General features: G+C 51.2%; 1 protein-coding gene across 1 annotated transcript; it reads left to right on the top strand.

The window, feature by feature from the left end:
• Positions 1–3: 3 nt before the first annotated feature.
• Positions 4–7,009, top strand: LOC120873178. Its single transcript, XM_040253981.1, has 5 exons — positions 4–181; positions 1,385–1,458; positions 5,151–5,318; positions 5,889–6,020; positions 6,755–7,009. The coding sequence occupies exons 2-5, from the start codon at positions 1,386–1,388 to the stop codon at positions 6,889–6,891; spliced, it is 510 nt and encodes a 169-aa protein (XP_040109915.1). The 5' UTR covers positions 4–181; position 1,385; the 3' UTR covers positions 6,892–7,009.
• The last annotated feature ends 10,312 nt before the right edge of the window (positions 7,010–17,321 follow it).

Raw genomic sequence — 17,321 nt, 5'->3', positions numbered from 1 at the left:
CGTTCGCTGCTCGACCTACTTCCGGTCCTGTGATCTCTCGCGCGGTCGGGCGCGGGGTGGAGTCCTCCTCGATCCCGTGGTGCTTCGCGGCTCGGCCTCGCTCTCTTCCGGTCGCGGGCAGCAGAGCCGTAGAGGGCGTTCGCGGCGGGCACGGTGGGCCACGGCTGGTCGGTGGCAGCAGGTGAGGCGGGCGGTGGCCGGTCCGCGCCGCGAGGCTGAGGAGGGTCGAGCCCCGGGGGCCCTCGGGCCTGCGTGCCCGCGGCTGGGCGCCCACAGGGAACTGACGACTGGGCCTCCTGTCCCGGTGACATTGAGACCGGCCCTTGGGGGCTCCGGGCTCGGGAGCCGCCTGGTCGTTGCTTATATGACGCCTGGAAGCATCCGGCCGGTCTCCACCTGTCCTTCCGCAGCCGCGAGCTGGTTGCGGCTCTGACCTTGGAGTGTCCGCTGACCAAGGGCGGGGTCCTGAGGGCAGGTCGCCTCGCGGGCTCCCGGCCGCCCCTCCCGACGGTGCTGCACCACCGCCCAGGGTGTAACGGGGCTCCGAGGGAGGCGCCCCGCTTCCCGGCCTGGTAGACGCTCGGCACTCGCTCAGGCGCTGGCCAGGCCAGGGAGAAAACACGGGAAACGGAGGCGAGTTCGGCCCTGACGTCATGCTTCTGTTTATTCTGCCTCTAGTGGGCTGCTTTCTGAATGCGTTCGGGATCTTTTCCAGCAGCCCCCTGAAAGGTCCAGTTTTAAGGGAGGGGCAAATAGGGGAGCTGGGCCTGACCCTGAAAAGGCCCACGTGAGAGGTGTGTCATCCCGGTCATTCGTTGTCCTGCAGGGATTGAAAGTGGATCAGGCCGCCTTTGCATCCATTCCCCTTCATTTCCCCTTCTAAGCCGGGGCACATACTGGTCTGTAACCAAGTAATGAATGCGGTGCCTGTGTCTTAGTTACTTTAAACTGTTTACCTTTTCCCTCTAGGCGGTGGAGCCCATTACTGGCAGCACATTCTAGCTTTTCCAGTCTCCTTAAACTATTTTTTTCCTCTCTTTGCTTTTTAAGAAAGCTGATTTTTTAAAACACAAGGGTTAAGAAAAAAAAAGCAAAACCCCTGAAACAAACCAGTTTTCTACCAATTGCCTTAAGTGTATATATATGGCAGTTGGTTTATAAGGAAGCTCCATTAAAACATGTTGTCTGGTGAGGAAAAAATAAATAAACCCTCATCCTAGGTTATTTTAAAAGTTTACGATCAGTAATGTAGAACCAGTCACTTATATTGGGGAGAAGAAGAAAAAAAAGAATTGCATTGATTTCCAGAATGCACTGGGGCAAAAAGAATCATTCCCAATAGGCGCTTACCTTTGTTCATAGTGAAGGTATGTTTATTTTTCAGAATGTTGGCGACCAGAGTATTTAGCCTGATTGGCAGGCGTGCAATTTCCACCTCGGTGTGTGTTCGGGCCCATGGTAAGTGTAATCTTTCTTTTTGCTCTGCTGCTAGTAAGGCCCTGTGCTAGTTTCAAACGTGGAGAGCTTTGATCCTGATCACGTTTTGTTGAGGAATTTGAAGGGAGATACATACAGTTTAATGGTGCCTAGAGTTTTAATGACTTCTAGTTTGAGTGTTCGCTTATACTGGTATTTTCTCCTCTTTCCTTCCCTTCCCATGTTTTCAGGTTCAAGTTCCACACCTTTTAAGAGATCCACACTATACCCAACTTTACCGCTCCATACCCCTCACCAACCCCCACCCCCACCGTCTAGCCACTTACCTTGAATGTTGTTTAAATTATTGGGACAGCAGAAGGGAAGGAACTTGGACTGGGTTTAATCTCATTTCTGCCTTAGACTTGCTGCTCAAGTTTAGGATCTGTTCTCTCACCTGAAATGTACTTAAAGAACCTAGTTCAGAGCCTGGCACATATCAAGTTGAGTTTTGCTTTTATCAAGCATCTTCTTTGTAGCTGTCAGTGTTAGACACTTAGAATAAAGGAATATGAGACGTGGAATTACTCCAGAGTCCCAGCAATCTGGAGAGGAAAGATACATGTAGGCAGTGTTTCAGTGAGAGATAGGCTCCCAGGAGAAGCATTTAGCCTGGCCTGAGGTACAGGGAGGGGCTTCTGGAGGAGAGGCCTTGCTCTACTGAAGGGGTTGTGGGGTTCTCTCACACTCAAGAGGGGAATGGCATTCCAGGCAGAGGGAAAGCAAGCAGGGGGAGGAAATGCGAGTCATTGTGACAGATTGTGTTACTGGGGAGTCAAGTGCAAGGCTTGAGTGATGGGTGATGCAGTGAAGAGCAAGACTCATGTATCCAGGGACTCAGGAGCTTTTGTCTGAGCTGCTTTATGTGTGATTTTTTTCCCTTGATGTTGTGTCCTTTAATTGGTGATACTTTGGTATTACATTTTTGTATGTCCTTTATATTGCTCAGGATAACAGACTCTAAAACAGATAATTTTAGTAAAAGCATTATTGAAATGTTATTTAAATGAGTAGATAATAAATTTAGTTGTTAATACATACAGAAAGAAACACTCCTTCATTAAAAGTCTAGAAAGTCACTTAGGTCAAAGATTACCTTTTGTTTCCATTTTGGTTTTGCTAATGTATTTCCTTAGCTCTTTGTTTGTTTAGTTTAGTTTGAAGTATAATTTACAGAAAGGATAGTTTATCTTTTCTAGATGTTATGTTCTATGGATTTTGATAAACTCTCTCAACTGTGTGACAGTGACTTCAATCAGGACATGCAACACTTCCATCACCCCTCAAGGTCCCTTCCTGTCCCTTTGGTCATGCTGATCTTCTGTGAGAAGGCAACTTGTGTCTCCTTCAGGGGCACTGACCAGGGCTTATTCTTAGGTATTGCTTTTGGCAGAGGAAGTCCGGTCTAGTTGGTCCCTTCTTGAAGCCATCCGCTGGTTCCTCATGCCTGGAGTAACATCAGCCCCCGGCCTCACTGGCCTCCTCACAGCAGACTCACAAAGGCAGAGAGCAGCCCAGACCAGCCCTCCCCAGTGGCTCACTCCCTGCCCCACTGGTGTGTGTTTCTCAGATGCACCAGGCCGGCTCCTCCTGCCTCAGCTCCAGAGGTGTAGATGGTGCTTCCTTCGAGTCGTCACCCTCTGTGCAGGTGTCATTTTACAGGAAAATAGGTCCTGCCTCACCCTGTGTGCTTCCTTAGAGGCTGTGGGTTTGCGGGTAGTTTGAGGGGTGTTTGCCTCTTTGAGCGCGAGCTTTTGGAAGCAGGGACCTGCCGGGCTTACTCATTGCCGCTTCTCGAGCACACGGTAGGCGGGTGGAGGAAGCTGCTGTCTCTCAGATGAGTCTCGTCCTTTCATCCTAGAGTTGTGGTCATATAAGTCGTACATGAAGTGGTTCTCCACATAGAATAGCCATTGGGACCCCCCCCGCCCGGCAGCTCAGGTGTTCGTATGGCGACAAGTCGGATTGAGACAGGAGCTCAGATTCACCGGATTTCCTCCGCGGAGGCCCCCATATCTATCCAGATCAAGGATAGAAATGATAAAACCTTCACTAGGATGCAAAATCTTTGTTTCTCTCTCCTTTTAAAAGGAATGTTTGGTGTGTTAACATTTATGTGACTGTGTGGGGGCCCCCCCCACCCTTCCCATTTACTAGGGAACCAGGCCAAAAGTCCTGAAGAGCCCTTGGCAGCGGTGAGGTCACGAATTAGTCATTCTTGTTCTAGAAAATGCAATTTTATGCTTAGGATGCTTCAAGGTTATAAGCATTCGCATCTTGATAACAGTTTTATTAAGATCTGTTTCCTGTAACACCCTGCCGCATTAAAGGCTACACTTCAGCAGTTTCCAGTACATTTCTGAGTTGTGCCATTATCCTGTAATCAACTTGAGAGCATTCTCAACACCCTGATCAACATCTATTTTTAATAACTTGTGTAAGCTGAGTGCTTTTTAGTCCACTCATCATTTTAATAGTGTCTTAGAGTTTTAAAATTGGAAAGTTTTAAATGAAAACTTTTAAAATGAAAATTACAGCCATTTTCATCTCAGTCTCTTTGGGATAAGGTTGGGTATGAATATATGAGTGTGCTAGTCATCGGCAAGGCACCCGTGAGCATTTGGAGAATTTTTACTGCTTTGTTTAAGATCCAAGGTTTTCTTTCACTGTTGTTAACATGGTTTGGGAGATTTCAATCGTTCAGACTAAGCTAATGGAGGTGAAGCATTTTTGTAGGACTTTATACCTCCAGATTCGTTCCGAACACAGAATTTCCTTGCAAATACAGGGTAGAATCAAACAGCTTTTTGCTGAGGGAAAACCTTAAAGTTTAAGATACTCATTTTTTCCCTGCTATTTGAACTTTCCCCCTTTTTACTAGAGTAATACTTTGGGTACACACCAATTTGAAGGTGCTGAAATTTTTATCTTTTTGGGCAGAAGTCTCCATTTCATCCCTGCTTTCCACTGATGACAACTTGGGTTTAACTTGTGTTTAGTGGCATAGTCTTGTGAGTATCTATACATATAACCCCGATGGTATTCTGTGACTTGGTGTGTACACAACTCTCTTCCCGTTCTGAGCTAGAATAGCACTTGCCATACAGTAGGCACTCTAAGCCTTTGTTGAACAAGCCAAACGGCTCCATGACACACGTTTCTAAGGTTATTTGCTACTTTGCTGTTTAAGCAGTGCCACAGTAGCCGTCTTTTCGTATCTTTCTTTCTGAACTTTGAACCCTTGTTTCTTTTATGAGTTTTATATTGTTCTTCCCCATTAGTTGGAGTTCCTTGTGGGAGGGCCTCCATTCACTCCAGGCTCCAGTTAGTCCAGGGAGCCTGAGTAGCTGTCCGACCTCTGTGTGAACCCTGGTAGTTGCAGGATGTGCTCTCCTGTTCGCAGTGCCCCGGCAGGTTTCTGTTTGGCTGTGATGAAGAGCGCTGCTGTTACCATCTATCCTCCGTGCTCACCTGCTCTCAGGGCCACATGGAGCAAGCCTGCTCCCCATGTCACGTGACCATCCTGCAGTTGTTTGGAATGGGGGCCACAGCCCCTAGGATGACTGAGGTTTTCAGGGTGCATGTATCTGGACTGACTTCAGTTCTTAGAAGTACCGCCTTGTTTGTAACGGAACCTACGTGAATTTCAAATATTTGTCGAACGTGTTTTTTAGGAAGTGTTGTAAAGAGTGAAGACTTTGCTCTCCCGAGTTATGTGGACCGGCGTGACTACCCCTTGCCCGATGTGGCCCACGTCAAGAACCTGTCTGCCAGCCAGAAGGCCTTGAAGGAGAAGGAGAAGGCTTCCTGGAGCAGCCTCTCCATCGATGAGAAAGTTGAACGTGGGTATTGAAGGCACCACAGGCAGCCTGCGTTGGGCGAGAATTCTGGTTCTGGGCTGAGCCCGGAGACCAGTGTGCTGGGGAGGGTGGGGGTGCTGTGCGTCTGTGGGGCTGTCCAGGGCCTCAGCTCTGCCAGCTGGCTGAACCCCCTCCCAGGCACCTCTGTCCATGCTTGTGGGCTCCAGCCTCCAGGAGGAGCGGGAGCTGGGGTGCAGAGCCACCGAGTGGAACTCAGGGTGGTTTACATGTGTGAGCAGCTCCTCAGCCCCTCCGCTCGCTGGGGCTGGGTGTGCTAAGTACTGATGGAAGATTGCTGACATACCATCAGGAAGAGAGCACATTACATGGACCCCGTGCCTTCCTCTAAATGAGGAATTTCAGGGTTTCCGTGTACCTCCTCCTTCCCTTCTCCGCCTGCCCCCCCCGCTCCGCCAAGTGTGAGGGATGTGTCGGGGCCTGAAGCCTGTGGTGGTCCTCACGCCATGCTTCACCGCACCCCCTCCCCCATGTTGGGGAGCTCTACCTCGAGGTGGGCCTCTGTGCCCTCAGCACAGTCCTTTCTGTCCTCAGTGTACCGCCTTAAGTTCAAGGAGAGCTTTGCTGAGATGAACAGGAGCACAAACGAGTGGAAGACGGTGGTGGGCGCGGCCATGTTCTTCCTCGGCTTCACCGCGCTCCTCCTGATCTGGGAGAAGCACTATGGTGAGTGGGGCGGGGCTGTCACACAGACAGGCATTGCCATCTGGGCTCCATCCTGGAGTGTTCACCAGCTTTGGGAGGCTGGCTTGCGTGAACTGAAGTGGTATGGCCCGCCATGCTTGGTTGTCCAGCCCAGCACGTTTCCAGTAGCTCATCTGCTTGGCAGTTAGGTGTCAAGGAGAAGGTGTGGTGGAAGTTAGAGTGAGGAGGAGGACACTCTTACCATTGGGGGCTGTTTGGGCTGCAGGGACTGTAGCTCAAGTCACCGGAGGTCTGGGTCTTCAGACCTAGCAGTTTCTGCTCGGCCGGCGGCGGGGCTGCCTGCTGGTTCTGGTGCTGCTGTTCTGCGTTCTCTGTTCTGTGGGGTAGGTTGGCCCGTTCTGCGTGTGGACGTGGGTCGGTGACAGGCCTGTGACCGTCCGCTCTTCATGAGTTGCCTTTGGTTGGGCTCCACGCTTGCCAGTGTACCTGTTGTCTGTGTCCCGCACAGCAGACATTCTGCCATAGCGTTGTGTTTTCGTGTTCACTGTTACAAACCAGGGTGTAATTTGGAAGTACCAAGTTGTCAGTGTGCAGAGTTTAAAACCAGCATGTTTGTGTGGGTGTGGGTGTCGAGTGGCCAATGACGGTGCTGATCAAGTTGCTAGTGCGATGGGGAAGACTCAGCTGTGTGACGTGTAGGCTTAGAAACACCTTGTTAAGACAGCGTTGCCTCACGCCGTTGTTTTGGACTGTAGTGTACGGCCCCATCCCACACACCTTTGAAGAGGAGTGGGTGGCCAAGCAGACCAAGAGGATGCTCGACATGAAGGTGGCCCCCGTCCAGGGCTTCTCGGCCAAATGGGACTACGACAAGAATGAGTGGAAGAAGTGAGGCCCCGCGGCTCCCGAGTCTGCACCTCGCCTGTCTGGGCGCCCCCATGCAGCTCCGCATGTCCACTGGAAGCGCCGTGCTGCAGCACCAGTGCTAATAAACGCGCAGTTTACGTGAAGGCCTCGTGGTTGCTCTCTGACGGTAACTGAATGAAGTGCAGCAGCACTGGGCGTGCGGGAGGTTTCTCCCAAGTGTCTGTCAGTAGTCAGTACGTTTTGGGTGTAAGTGAACTGGCAAAAACAAAGCGTATGAGGACTAGCAAGTGAAAACTAAAAATATAGAGGCCTTGGCAAGACGTTTTTATGAGTAAAATCCCATTACAGTAGCCAGACCGACAGATGTCCCTGTGGTTGCTTTTCTCCCGGAACTGTCCCCTTCAGATTGTTGGTGCTGCTTGGAGTGTGTGACCACGAGGTTGGAAAGGGCAGGCCGGGTTCTGCGTCTCCTGCCTGATTTCCTGGCTGCTCTCCACCTTTTTATCTAAGAAGCTACACGCCAGTGCCAGGCATCCTGCCCCGGCCCCCCGGCAGGCAGGCTCCCCGTGGGGGCTTCTCCTGCCGTCCTGTGGTTCTCCCACTCACTCTAAAGTCCATTCCCCTCCCTGGTCCCTGGGGCCCCTGCAGGGGGTGAGGTCCAGAACAGATCCCAGAACACAAGCTGCATGATGGGGGCTGCCAGATAGCCGGTGCAGAGGGGTCTCCCAGCAGCATTGGTGCAGGGGCTGGCGGGCGGGTTGGGGAGGAGCTGTAACTGGAGGGGAATTGGGCCCCAGAGCTCACACGGGCAAGTGAGTTGGAAAGATGGCCATAAGTAGGCTCATGGAGGAGCAGGTTTAACTGGAGCCCCCGACTGGTGTCTTCTGGCTTGTTCTCAGAGGGCCAGCTGACCCCCTTCCCCCATCTCCCCCAGGCCCTCTGGTGGGAGAGGAAGTGCTGGAGTGGCAGGGCACAAGTCTGGCTGTGAGGACCAGGGGGCTCTGGGTGGTTCGGGCCTCCCTCTGGGCGATGCTGTTTTCAACTCCTTTCCAGGAAGGCCTCCTGTTACTGGACTGACCCGGCCCACCATGTGGCTCTTATGACCCTTGAGTGGCCCTGGTGGGGCACCTGCCCTGCCCAGGTGCTTGCTATCTCCTCAGAATGACCCCAAGAGGGAGGGGACCTTCCCAGGTTGGAAGCTGGCTAGGGGCCGAGGGCGCTGCCCGAGTCGGAATGGAGGGTGCAGAGACCGACCCCCAGACTCTGCCTCTTCCCTCTGGTGACTCCACACAGTCTCCCTGGGCCTGAGCTTCCCCTGAACACATTGGAAGCACTCCTGCACCTGCTGAGCGGATTACCACCTGCACCTCGGTGTCAGACTCCCAAGACATGACTGGTCTCTTTGTCCTTCAAAAAAAATCCCTTTCTTTCCATTTTAGTAGGTATTCAAGAGGAAGCAGAATGAATGCTCAACCTAGCCCTCCATCTTGAAGCTGGAGGTCTACTGACCACTTTCCAGATGGTCTGCATGTCCTGGGGGAGTGATGGTGACCACCATCCTTGAACACAACCTTCAGGGCACCCCCCAGGAGCACTGAGGACAAGTGAAACAATGGGCAACATCTTGAGACTACTCACGAGGGCTTGGGGGAGGGGGTGACAGGGTGGGAACAGGAGGAGGTCGGGGGTGGGAGGCCTTCCCAAGGAGGTAGCGTGTGAGCTGGGGCTTGATGACCGTCACCCACACTTGAGACGGTCACACTTGAAGGACCGCGGACAAAGGCCTCAAGGAGGACAGGGCTCACTGGGTTCCAGGACCTGGAAGACGGCCTGTGGGACTGAGCCCCGTGAGAGGAAGGGTGTGGAGAGGGGGCAGGCTGAGCTCTTGCAGGTGTGCCTGCACAGCTCTCCCAGGGCGTTCAGGGAGACTGCTGTGGCTACTTGTGTGACATGAAGGCGGAGCAGGAGTCCGAGAACCACTGAGAAGCCTAACGGAGCAGCCACTGGCTTGGCCAGAGGGGTCACTGTCCCTCCAGGAGTGGAGGTTGCTGAGTGAGGGCCCCTGACCGGCCCAGGCACTGCGTGTCTGCCTGGGGCAGTGCAGGCCCTGCCCGGGCTGCCACCCTCGCCTGACGTGTGGGAGCTCCTTGCCACTTGGCGTGTGCTGTCTCCTCGCCTACTGTTTTGTCTTGCCTGTCACTCAGGAGCTCGCCTTGTGGCCAGCTGGCAGCTTTCTACCCCGTAGAACTTAAACATCATCAACTACAAATCATCAAATGTCAGATACAGGTAACAGTGGATGTGTCAAATGCAACCCTGGAAGCCAGAAGGCAATGGGACGGTAATTTGAACGAGAATGATAGAATCAGCTAATCTGTTTAACCCCATGTGGTTCAGTTCAGTCACTCAGTCATGTCTGACTGCAACCCAATGGACTGCAGCAGGTCAGGCTTCCCTGTCCATCACCAACTCCTGGAGCTTACTCAGACTCATGTCCGCTCAGTCAGTGATGCCATCCAACCATCTCATCCTCTGTCGTCCCCTTCTGTCAATTTTTCCCAGCATCAGGGTCTTTTCCAATGAGTCTGTTCTTCCCATCAGGTGGCCAGAGTATTGGAGTTTCAGCTTCGGCATCAGTCCTTTCAATGAATATTCAGGACTGATTTCCATTAGGATGGACTGGTTGGATCTCCTTGTAGTCCAAGGGACTCTCAAGAGTTCTCCAACACCACAGTTCAAAAGCATCAGTTCTTCAGTGCTCAGCTTTCTTTATATGTGTCTGCTTTTTAATATGGTGTCTAGGTTGGTTATAACTTTTCCAAGGAGTAAGCATCTTAATTTCATGGCTGCAGTCACCATCTGCAGTGACTTTGGAGCCCCCCAAAATAAAGTCTGCCACTGTTGCCACTGTTTCCCCATCTATTTGCCATGAAGTGATGGGACCAGAGGCCATGATCTTAGTTTTCTGAATGTTGAGTTTTAAGCCAGCTTTTTCACTCTCCTTTTCACTTTCATCAAGAGGCTCTTCAGTTCTTCACTTTCTGCCTTAAGGGTGGTGTCTTCCACATATCTGAGGTTATTGATATTTCTTCCAGCAGTTTTGATTCTAGCCTGTGCTTCGTCCAGTCCAGCATTTCTCATGATGTACTCTGCGTATAAGTTAAATAAGCAGGGTGACAATATACAGCTTTGACATACTCCTTTCCCAGTTTGGAACCAGTCTGTTGTTCCATGTCCAGTCTGACCTGCATACAGATTTCTGAAGAGGCAGGTCAGGTGATCTGGTATTTCCATCTCTAAGAATTTTCCAAAGTTTGTTGTGATCCACACAGTCAAATGCTTTGGCATAGTCAATAAAGCAGAAGTAGATGTTTTTCTGGAATTCTTGCTTTTTCGATGATCCAGCGGATGTTAGCAATTTGATCTCTGGTTCCTCTGCCTTTTCTAAATCCAGCTTGAACACTTGGAATTTCATGGTTCATGTACTGTTGAAGCCTAGCTTGGAGAATTTTGAACGTTACTTTACTAGCATGTGAGATGAGTGCAATTCTGTGGTAGTTTGAACATTCTCTGGCATTGCCTTTTTTTGGGATTGGAATGAAAACTGACCTTTTCCAGTCTTGTGGCCACTACTGAGTTTTCCAAATTTGCTGGCATATTGAGTGCAGCACTTTCACAGCATATTCTTTTAGGATTTGAAATAGCTCATCTGGAATTCCATCACCTCCACTAGCTTTGTTCGTAGTGATGCTTCCTAAGGCCCACTTGACTTCACATTCCATGTTGTCTGGGTCTAGGTGAGTGATCATACCATCGTGATTATCTGGGTGGTGATCTTTTTTGTATAGTTCTGTGTATTCTTGCCACCTCTTAATATCTTCTGCTTCTGTTAGGTCCATAGTATTTCACGTGGCTCAGTGGGTAAAGAATTTGCTTGCTGATGCTGCAAGAGACACACAAGATGTGGGTTCAGTCTCTGGGTCGGGAAGATCCCCCTGGAGGAGGAAATGGCAGTTCACTCTGGTATTATTGCCTGGAGAATCCTGGGGACAGAGGAGCCTGGTGGGCTCTGTAGTCTGTGGGGTTGAGAAAAATCAGATACAACTGAAGTGACGGATCACGCACGCACAATCTGTTAACCAAGTGCAGGGGAAAGAAAGATACTCTCAGGCAAACATGAAGAGCATGTGTTACTCACAGGTCTTCACTGGCAGAAGTAATAAAGGACATAATCCAGGAAGGGGAAAATAACTCAGAAGGAGTGAGATTCAGGAAGAAGGGCGAGCAAAGGGGTAGGAGACCATGAGGGCAGATCCTCAAACACTGGTTGACCACAGCAACAAAAATATTGGTGGCCTATTTGGATGGTTAACAGCAATGGAGAGCGGGTTCTGGGGAGGCGAAGGCTATGGCGGCAGGGGTTTGGAATTTCTGTGAGTCCCTCTGTATCGTAGAAACAGATACTAGAGAGGAAAACCAAAAACCCTACTGATACTTCATTCCAACCCAGGTGACACAGTGGTAAAGAATCTTGCTAACACAGGAGATGGAAGATCCCTGGGTCAGGAAGAGCCTCTGGAGAGGGAAATGGCAGCCCATTCCAGTATTCTTGCCTGGGAAATCCCACGGACAAAGGAGCCTCACAGTCTACGGTCCATTGGGTTGCAGTCAGTCAGACACGACTGAGCAACTGAGCACACACACATCGAACCATTAGGTGAGATGTTACTATGAACCACTCCCATGGTCCCCCAGAGGACAAATGGGTGGGGACAGATCAACCACGGCCACAAGCCCTGCACAGTATCTGCTCTGGTGCCAGAGGAAGCAGAGGGAAGCAGGGACAGCTGATGGACCTGAGAGCTGAGACCCCAGGGTAGCCAAGGGTTTTACCAGGAAGGAGGTGCGGTGGAACCATCTGATGAGGCTGGGAAGGTGACCCAATCCGACAGCAAGTGAACGCTGGGGCCCCTTGATAAGATCTGGGCAGGGGCGGCTTGCCCTGGTGGTCCAGGGGCTAAGTCTGTGCTCCCAATACAGGGGCCCAGCTTCATTCCCTGGTCGGGGAACTAGATTGTGCATCCCACATGCACCAACTAAGAGCCAGTGCGGCCAAAAGAAATAGAGAAAAGAGTAAAAAGAAACGGTCCAGGGGCTGGGGCACTCAGTCAACACTGACCCTCCTGGGCTGGCCTCTGAGACAGACTGTCATTGCAGAGAAACTGCTGAGTGGGATCCAATTGACCAGGGCGGGGATGGCAGGAGTCACAGGTGAGCCCCAGGTATGTGGGGAAGTGAAGGCAGCCCCCACATCTCAGAAGGCCAGCTGCCATATCTGTCAGCCCCAAGCAAAAACAACCCTGTGAAATCAGAACTATTCTGAACGATTTCCTCATCTTTTGCCCTGTAATTAATTTCTCCCCTCCCCTAACCAAACCAGAAGTCAACAACAAAACCAGCTGAACTCAGACGTCCACTGCTCTCCACTGACCGGTAACCTCCTGAGCCTTCCCTTCTGAGACCTGCCCTGCGGGCAGCACCTGGTCTTGGGATGGATGTTAGGAGCCTCAATTCCTTCCTAAATCTATTGCCAGATTCACTCCAGCGCACCCGTAGGGCTGCAGCGTGGATAAGCACGGAACACAGGACTGTCATCCTTGTGGGTTACAGACCCTTCGAGAATCGGATGGACTCCCACCACCTCTCCAGAGCGCACAGTGAGGCCCAGCCCCAGGTGCTGCTGGTCTGAGGCCGGTGTGAGGTTGAGAGTGGCAAACCTATCTTGGTTTTCCCAGTTTGAGCACCAAAGCTCTGCCTCCTTAGTGTGGTCATTTACCTGATTGACCCCACCAGTTACTGTGCCGGAAAATAGCTCTAACTGTGGAATTTTTGTGTTTTAGTGAAGAAAGCTGAGAACAGGACATTTAGGGTGTCCTGACAGAGTCCCTACAGAGCAGGATATACATGACCCCAAACACGGGACAGGTCCATGCAGGCAGCCTGCACCTCTCTGGACCTCTTGGTCCAAAGGACACGCCAGGAAGTGCTCATCACTTGACTGAGGAGCCAGGTTCACTGCTGGCGTCCCTCCCAAGGATGCTGAAATCTTTTTAAAAACTAATGTAATTTTTCGGCCTTGTGGGATCTAGTTCCCTGGCCAGGGACCGGACCTGCAACCCCTTCATTGGAAGTGTGGAGTCTTAACCAGTGGACCACCAGGTAAGTACCAGGATGCTGAAATCGGAAAACTCACGTGATGCAAGTCTTCATCCCAGTGTTTCTTGGCTCAGGCTGGGTGTTAGGGTCACCTGGGCTATTTTGTAAAGGCACTGAGGCCTGGGCCTTATATCAGTACTAGGTGCTTCTGCAGGGTTTAAAATCTGCCCATGGTGATGGCAAATTCAAACCTCTGCCTTCATTCCCAGGTTGCCTGAGAAGCCACAAAACAGACCTCTCCGCCTAACCCAGGGCATCTGGTCCAGGGTCTCCAAGGGGAGCAGAGCAGAGGTAGGGTTAACAAGCCGATGCTGCTCTTGAGGCCAGGCTGGGGAGGCTCCACCTCACCCAAATGACCGTGTTAACAAAGGGGGCCCCTGGTGCTGAAGCAGGCTGGCGGGGGAGGGTTGGGGAGGGTCCCACAGTGGAGCTCCCCTGCTCCACAGGTATTTGAATCCAACCCCTTCAGGATGCTGACTGTCATATCCCAAATGAACACCAGGTGGCGTCCAGGCTCCGTGCTGGTCCTGGAGACCCCAGAGGCAGGCTCTTCATTAAAAAAAGAAATTCTTTTTTCCTCCTTATCATATTTGTCTACTGAAAAGTTGGCAGGGAACTTTGTGCAATGTGGATTGTGGGGCCAGTGACCTCAATTGTCCTGCCCCGTGTGTGACGTGCCTTCAACAATCTTGTGTTTGATCGTGAAAATCCATGGAAATTTTGTATTTTGCTCCACAACTGCTGTATTTAATATAGAAATAGTTATTTCTACAAACTTCAAGTAACACTGGCCTCCCCCCACCCCCAGGAAGTTGCATTGGCCCATGTAGGCTTCTCAGCACTGCACACCTCACATTTGCCTCCTGACTCATGCAGGGGAGGAATTGACTGTGTCCTCCTCGGCCGTTTCCATGTTGATGCTAAAATTCTGCGGCGGGAAGGGCAGGACCCCCACCCTCAGGGATCAGGTGACAAGCATTTTCATCTCTCCATAAATTCCAGTGTGTTGATGTCAAACAGCCCTAGAGCTGCTCTCCACCTCCATCTGTGGAGGATGGATATTGTGTAACAGAACTGAAAACCATCTGAGAGATGGTCTAGAAGGCTCACTTCAGAAACGAGGAAATAGAAACTCACGGAGCCAGCTCTGACTAGGTCCTGGCCAGCCCAGCAGCTCAGGGCAGTGTCCTGCCCTCTTCTGCCTGTTTTCCTGGTCGGAATGTTTGTCACAGGAATTGGAAGGTGGTTGTTGTGGTTGTTGAGTCGCCAAGTCGTGTCTGACTCTTTGTGACCCCCATGGACTATAGCACTCCAGGCTTCCCTGTCCCTCACCATCTCCTGGAGTTTGCCCAAGTTCATGTCCATTGATTCGATGATACCATGCAACCATCTCATCCTTTGCTGCCCCCTTCTCCTCCTGCCTTTAGTCTTTCCCAGCACCAGCGTCTTTTCCAATGAGTCGGCTCTTCCCATCAGGTGGCCCAAAGTATTGGAGCTTCAGCTTCAGCATCCGTCCTTCCAGAGAGTATTCAGGATTGACTTCCTTTAGAATTGACTGGTTTAATCTTGCTGGAGTTGGGAGGACTCCTGAGCAAATTCTAAGACTCGGGCCACTCAGAGTGGCTGCTTTCTGCTTGCCTTGAGTCCTAGACCCTAGGCGTCCTCCAGAGTCCGTCCGGCAGTGATGTGGCCTCTATGATGGGAACGCCAGGTTTGAAGGGGAAAACAAAGCTCCCAGTGACCTTTTCAGAGCCTTTGGCTCTTAGCACAGAGTGGCCGGCTCCCGCCTCCTGTCTGGAGCGTGGTGAGCTAAGCTGCCCTTCCTCCTCTGGCTCAGCACCACCAGGAGAGATGCGTGTTCTCAGAGGCTTATCAGTTTGGGTTTGTACTTCTGGCCCTGGGCTCCAAGACCTGCTGTGTGTGTGGGTGGCCTGAGGGAGATGAGTGTGTATGTGCGTGCCTGTGTGAGTGTGTTAGTGTCTCAAAAGCCATAGGAGTAAACAGGGCATGTTTTCTTGGGGCATCATTTTCACTGAAAGTTTTGAAAAAGGCTCTTGTTTACAAGTAAAACAAACATGGATGGACCACAGAGTGGAAAGAGACTCAAGTCCCTTTTAAAGATAAAACACACAACTTTAAAGAAATTCACATGGAGGCTGGTTTGAGCCATCTTGGAAGGGTTCTTCTCTGCCTGGAGTGGCTTGGAGAGTAAGTCTGTCAACAACACCCATTGCTTGAGTACCTACTATGTGCAAGACACTGAGGGGGTGGCAAGTGGGAGCTGAGCTCCTGCTCCTGAGGGTCTCGTGGTCTGGGGAGGAGTCTTGGCTTCATCTTCACCCTCCTGCATCACCGTCACCACCATCCTCATCACCACTGTCTCCTTCACCTTCACAAGCTCCAAACACCTGTACCTGCTTTGTTCCTCACTGTAACCCTAGCTTCTGGGAGAGTGCCTGGCACATACTGGATGCTCAGTAGCATTTGCTGAGTGAGCGTTTCATTGTCCTGTCATCACGCTAACGTCTGTCTCATGTTCCATCTCAGTCACTGCTCACCGCAGTCCTGGGGCAGGAAGTGCAGTTACCCATTCCAGGTGGGGACACCAAAAGAGATGGGAGGCTCAGGGGCTAAGCCCCAGCGTGTCTCACTGCAGCGCTCACACATCTCCCCTTGCTCTGCGGTGGCCGAGGCTCCGGGCACAGCTGTCAGGTGGGACTCCAGCTCAGAGGCTGGCTCTGTCAGGGCTGGCTTTGATCTAGTTTCTCCGCTGAGTGCTCAGTCAGTCAGTGTCCAGATACCAGAGGGTGCAAGCTGGAGGTGACCACATGTATCCAGAAGGTGTGACTGGCAGGGGCTTTAGGCAGAATCTCCATGTTTGGGGCTTCCTGGCCAGTTGCCACGATTGGCGTTTGGTGCTTCCCAGGCGTTTCTGTACATGCTGTGACCACGCCGGGCTGGAGGGGGACTCTTGGGGTTTTCCCTTTGATCAGGAGCCTGCTGGGGTCACCTGCAAAGCAAGTCACAAGGCCGCCTCAGAGGACTTTCCCAGCTATTAGGGCCACCACTTCCTCAAACCTCCTCGAGGCACCCTGGAAAACACCAGCTTGGTATCTGCATGAGCCTGGCAGAGCCCCTGTTCTGGGACTGCAGGGAAGACCAAGGACCCACATCCTAGATAAGCATCCCAGTCCTCTGACGGAAGGCTTTGTTTGTGAACGTGACCTGCACTGGCCCCCCAGGATGCTAGGACCCTGCTGCATCTGGAACAGTGAGGGTGTCCGTCTGGCCCCCTGGGAGGCCTGGTCGGAACAAGTCCACCTGATGCTGAGGTGACCAAGGAGGAAAGTGGAGCCAGAAATGGAGAGACTTGGGTTTTCTGGTGTGATTTGAGCCCTGGGATCCAGCTTTACTTGAGCCCGGCATCTCCCTGACATTTTGCTTGCACGGGCCAATAAATTCCTTTTTCTCCTTTATTTACTCCAGCCAGTTTAAGTTGGACTTTTGTCGTTGTTGTTTGCCATTCATAACACAAAGAGTTTGACACACAGGTTCAAAGACTTTTAGACTCATCACCCTCTTTGAGAATCCAACAAAAGCTAAGAACCCTCTACCCAGAAATATGTATAGGCACACAGACATGTACAGGCATGTGTACAGGCACGTAGGCTCAGTGGATGCCTTTCATGGATCTTCTAGGTACCAAGAGTTGGGAAGAAACAGATCTGAAAAAATTGCTGAAAAGTTCCTGGAAGCCTGCCCTAAGCATCTGAGATCAGATGAGACATTTTAACTGTAGGTCTGGTCCCCACACCCTCCCGGGCCATAGATGAAAAGCTCATATTCAGAGGGGTGAACTGTGGAGGTGTAGACCCTCGCCCGCCCCCTGCACATGTGTACCTGGTCTCATTGTGCTTTGCTTTATTGGGCTTCGCAGACGGTGTCTTTTCCTTTTTTTTCCAAGTTGAAAGTTTGGGGCGACCCTGCGTTTATTGTTGCCACTTTCCGACAGCAAATATTTGCTCACTCTGTTTCTGTGTGTCACATTTCGATAATTCTCCCAATATTTCAAACCTTTACTTTATTATTTGTGATCAGTGATCTTAGAAGTTACTGTTGTCATTGTTTTTGTTTTTTTTTTAGATTAAAGTATACACATTTTTTGAGCTTCCCTGGTGGCTCAGATAGTAAAGAATCCAACTGCAATGCTGGAGACCTGGGTTTGATCTCTGAGTCGGG

Source organism: Oryx dammah, unplaced genomic scaffold (assembly GCF_014754425.2).
Source record: "Oryx dammah isolate SB20612 unplaced genomic scaffold, SCBI_Odam_1.1 HiC_scaffold_13, whole genome shotgun sequence".
NCBI lineage: Eukaryota > Metazoa > Chordata > Mammalia > Artiodactyla > Bovidae > Oryx > Oryx dammah.
Note: the sequence above shows the minus strand (reverse complement) of the source record. Positions and strands in the feature narration are given on the sequence as shown.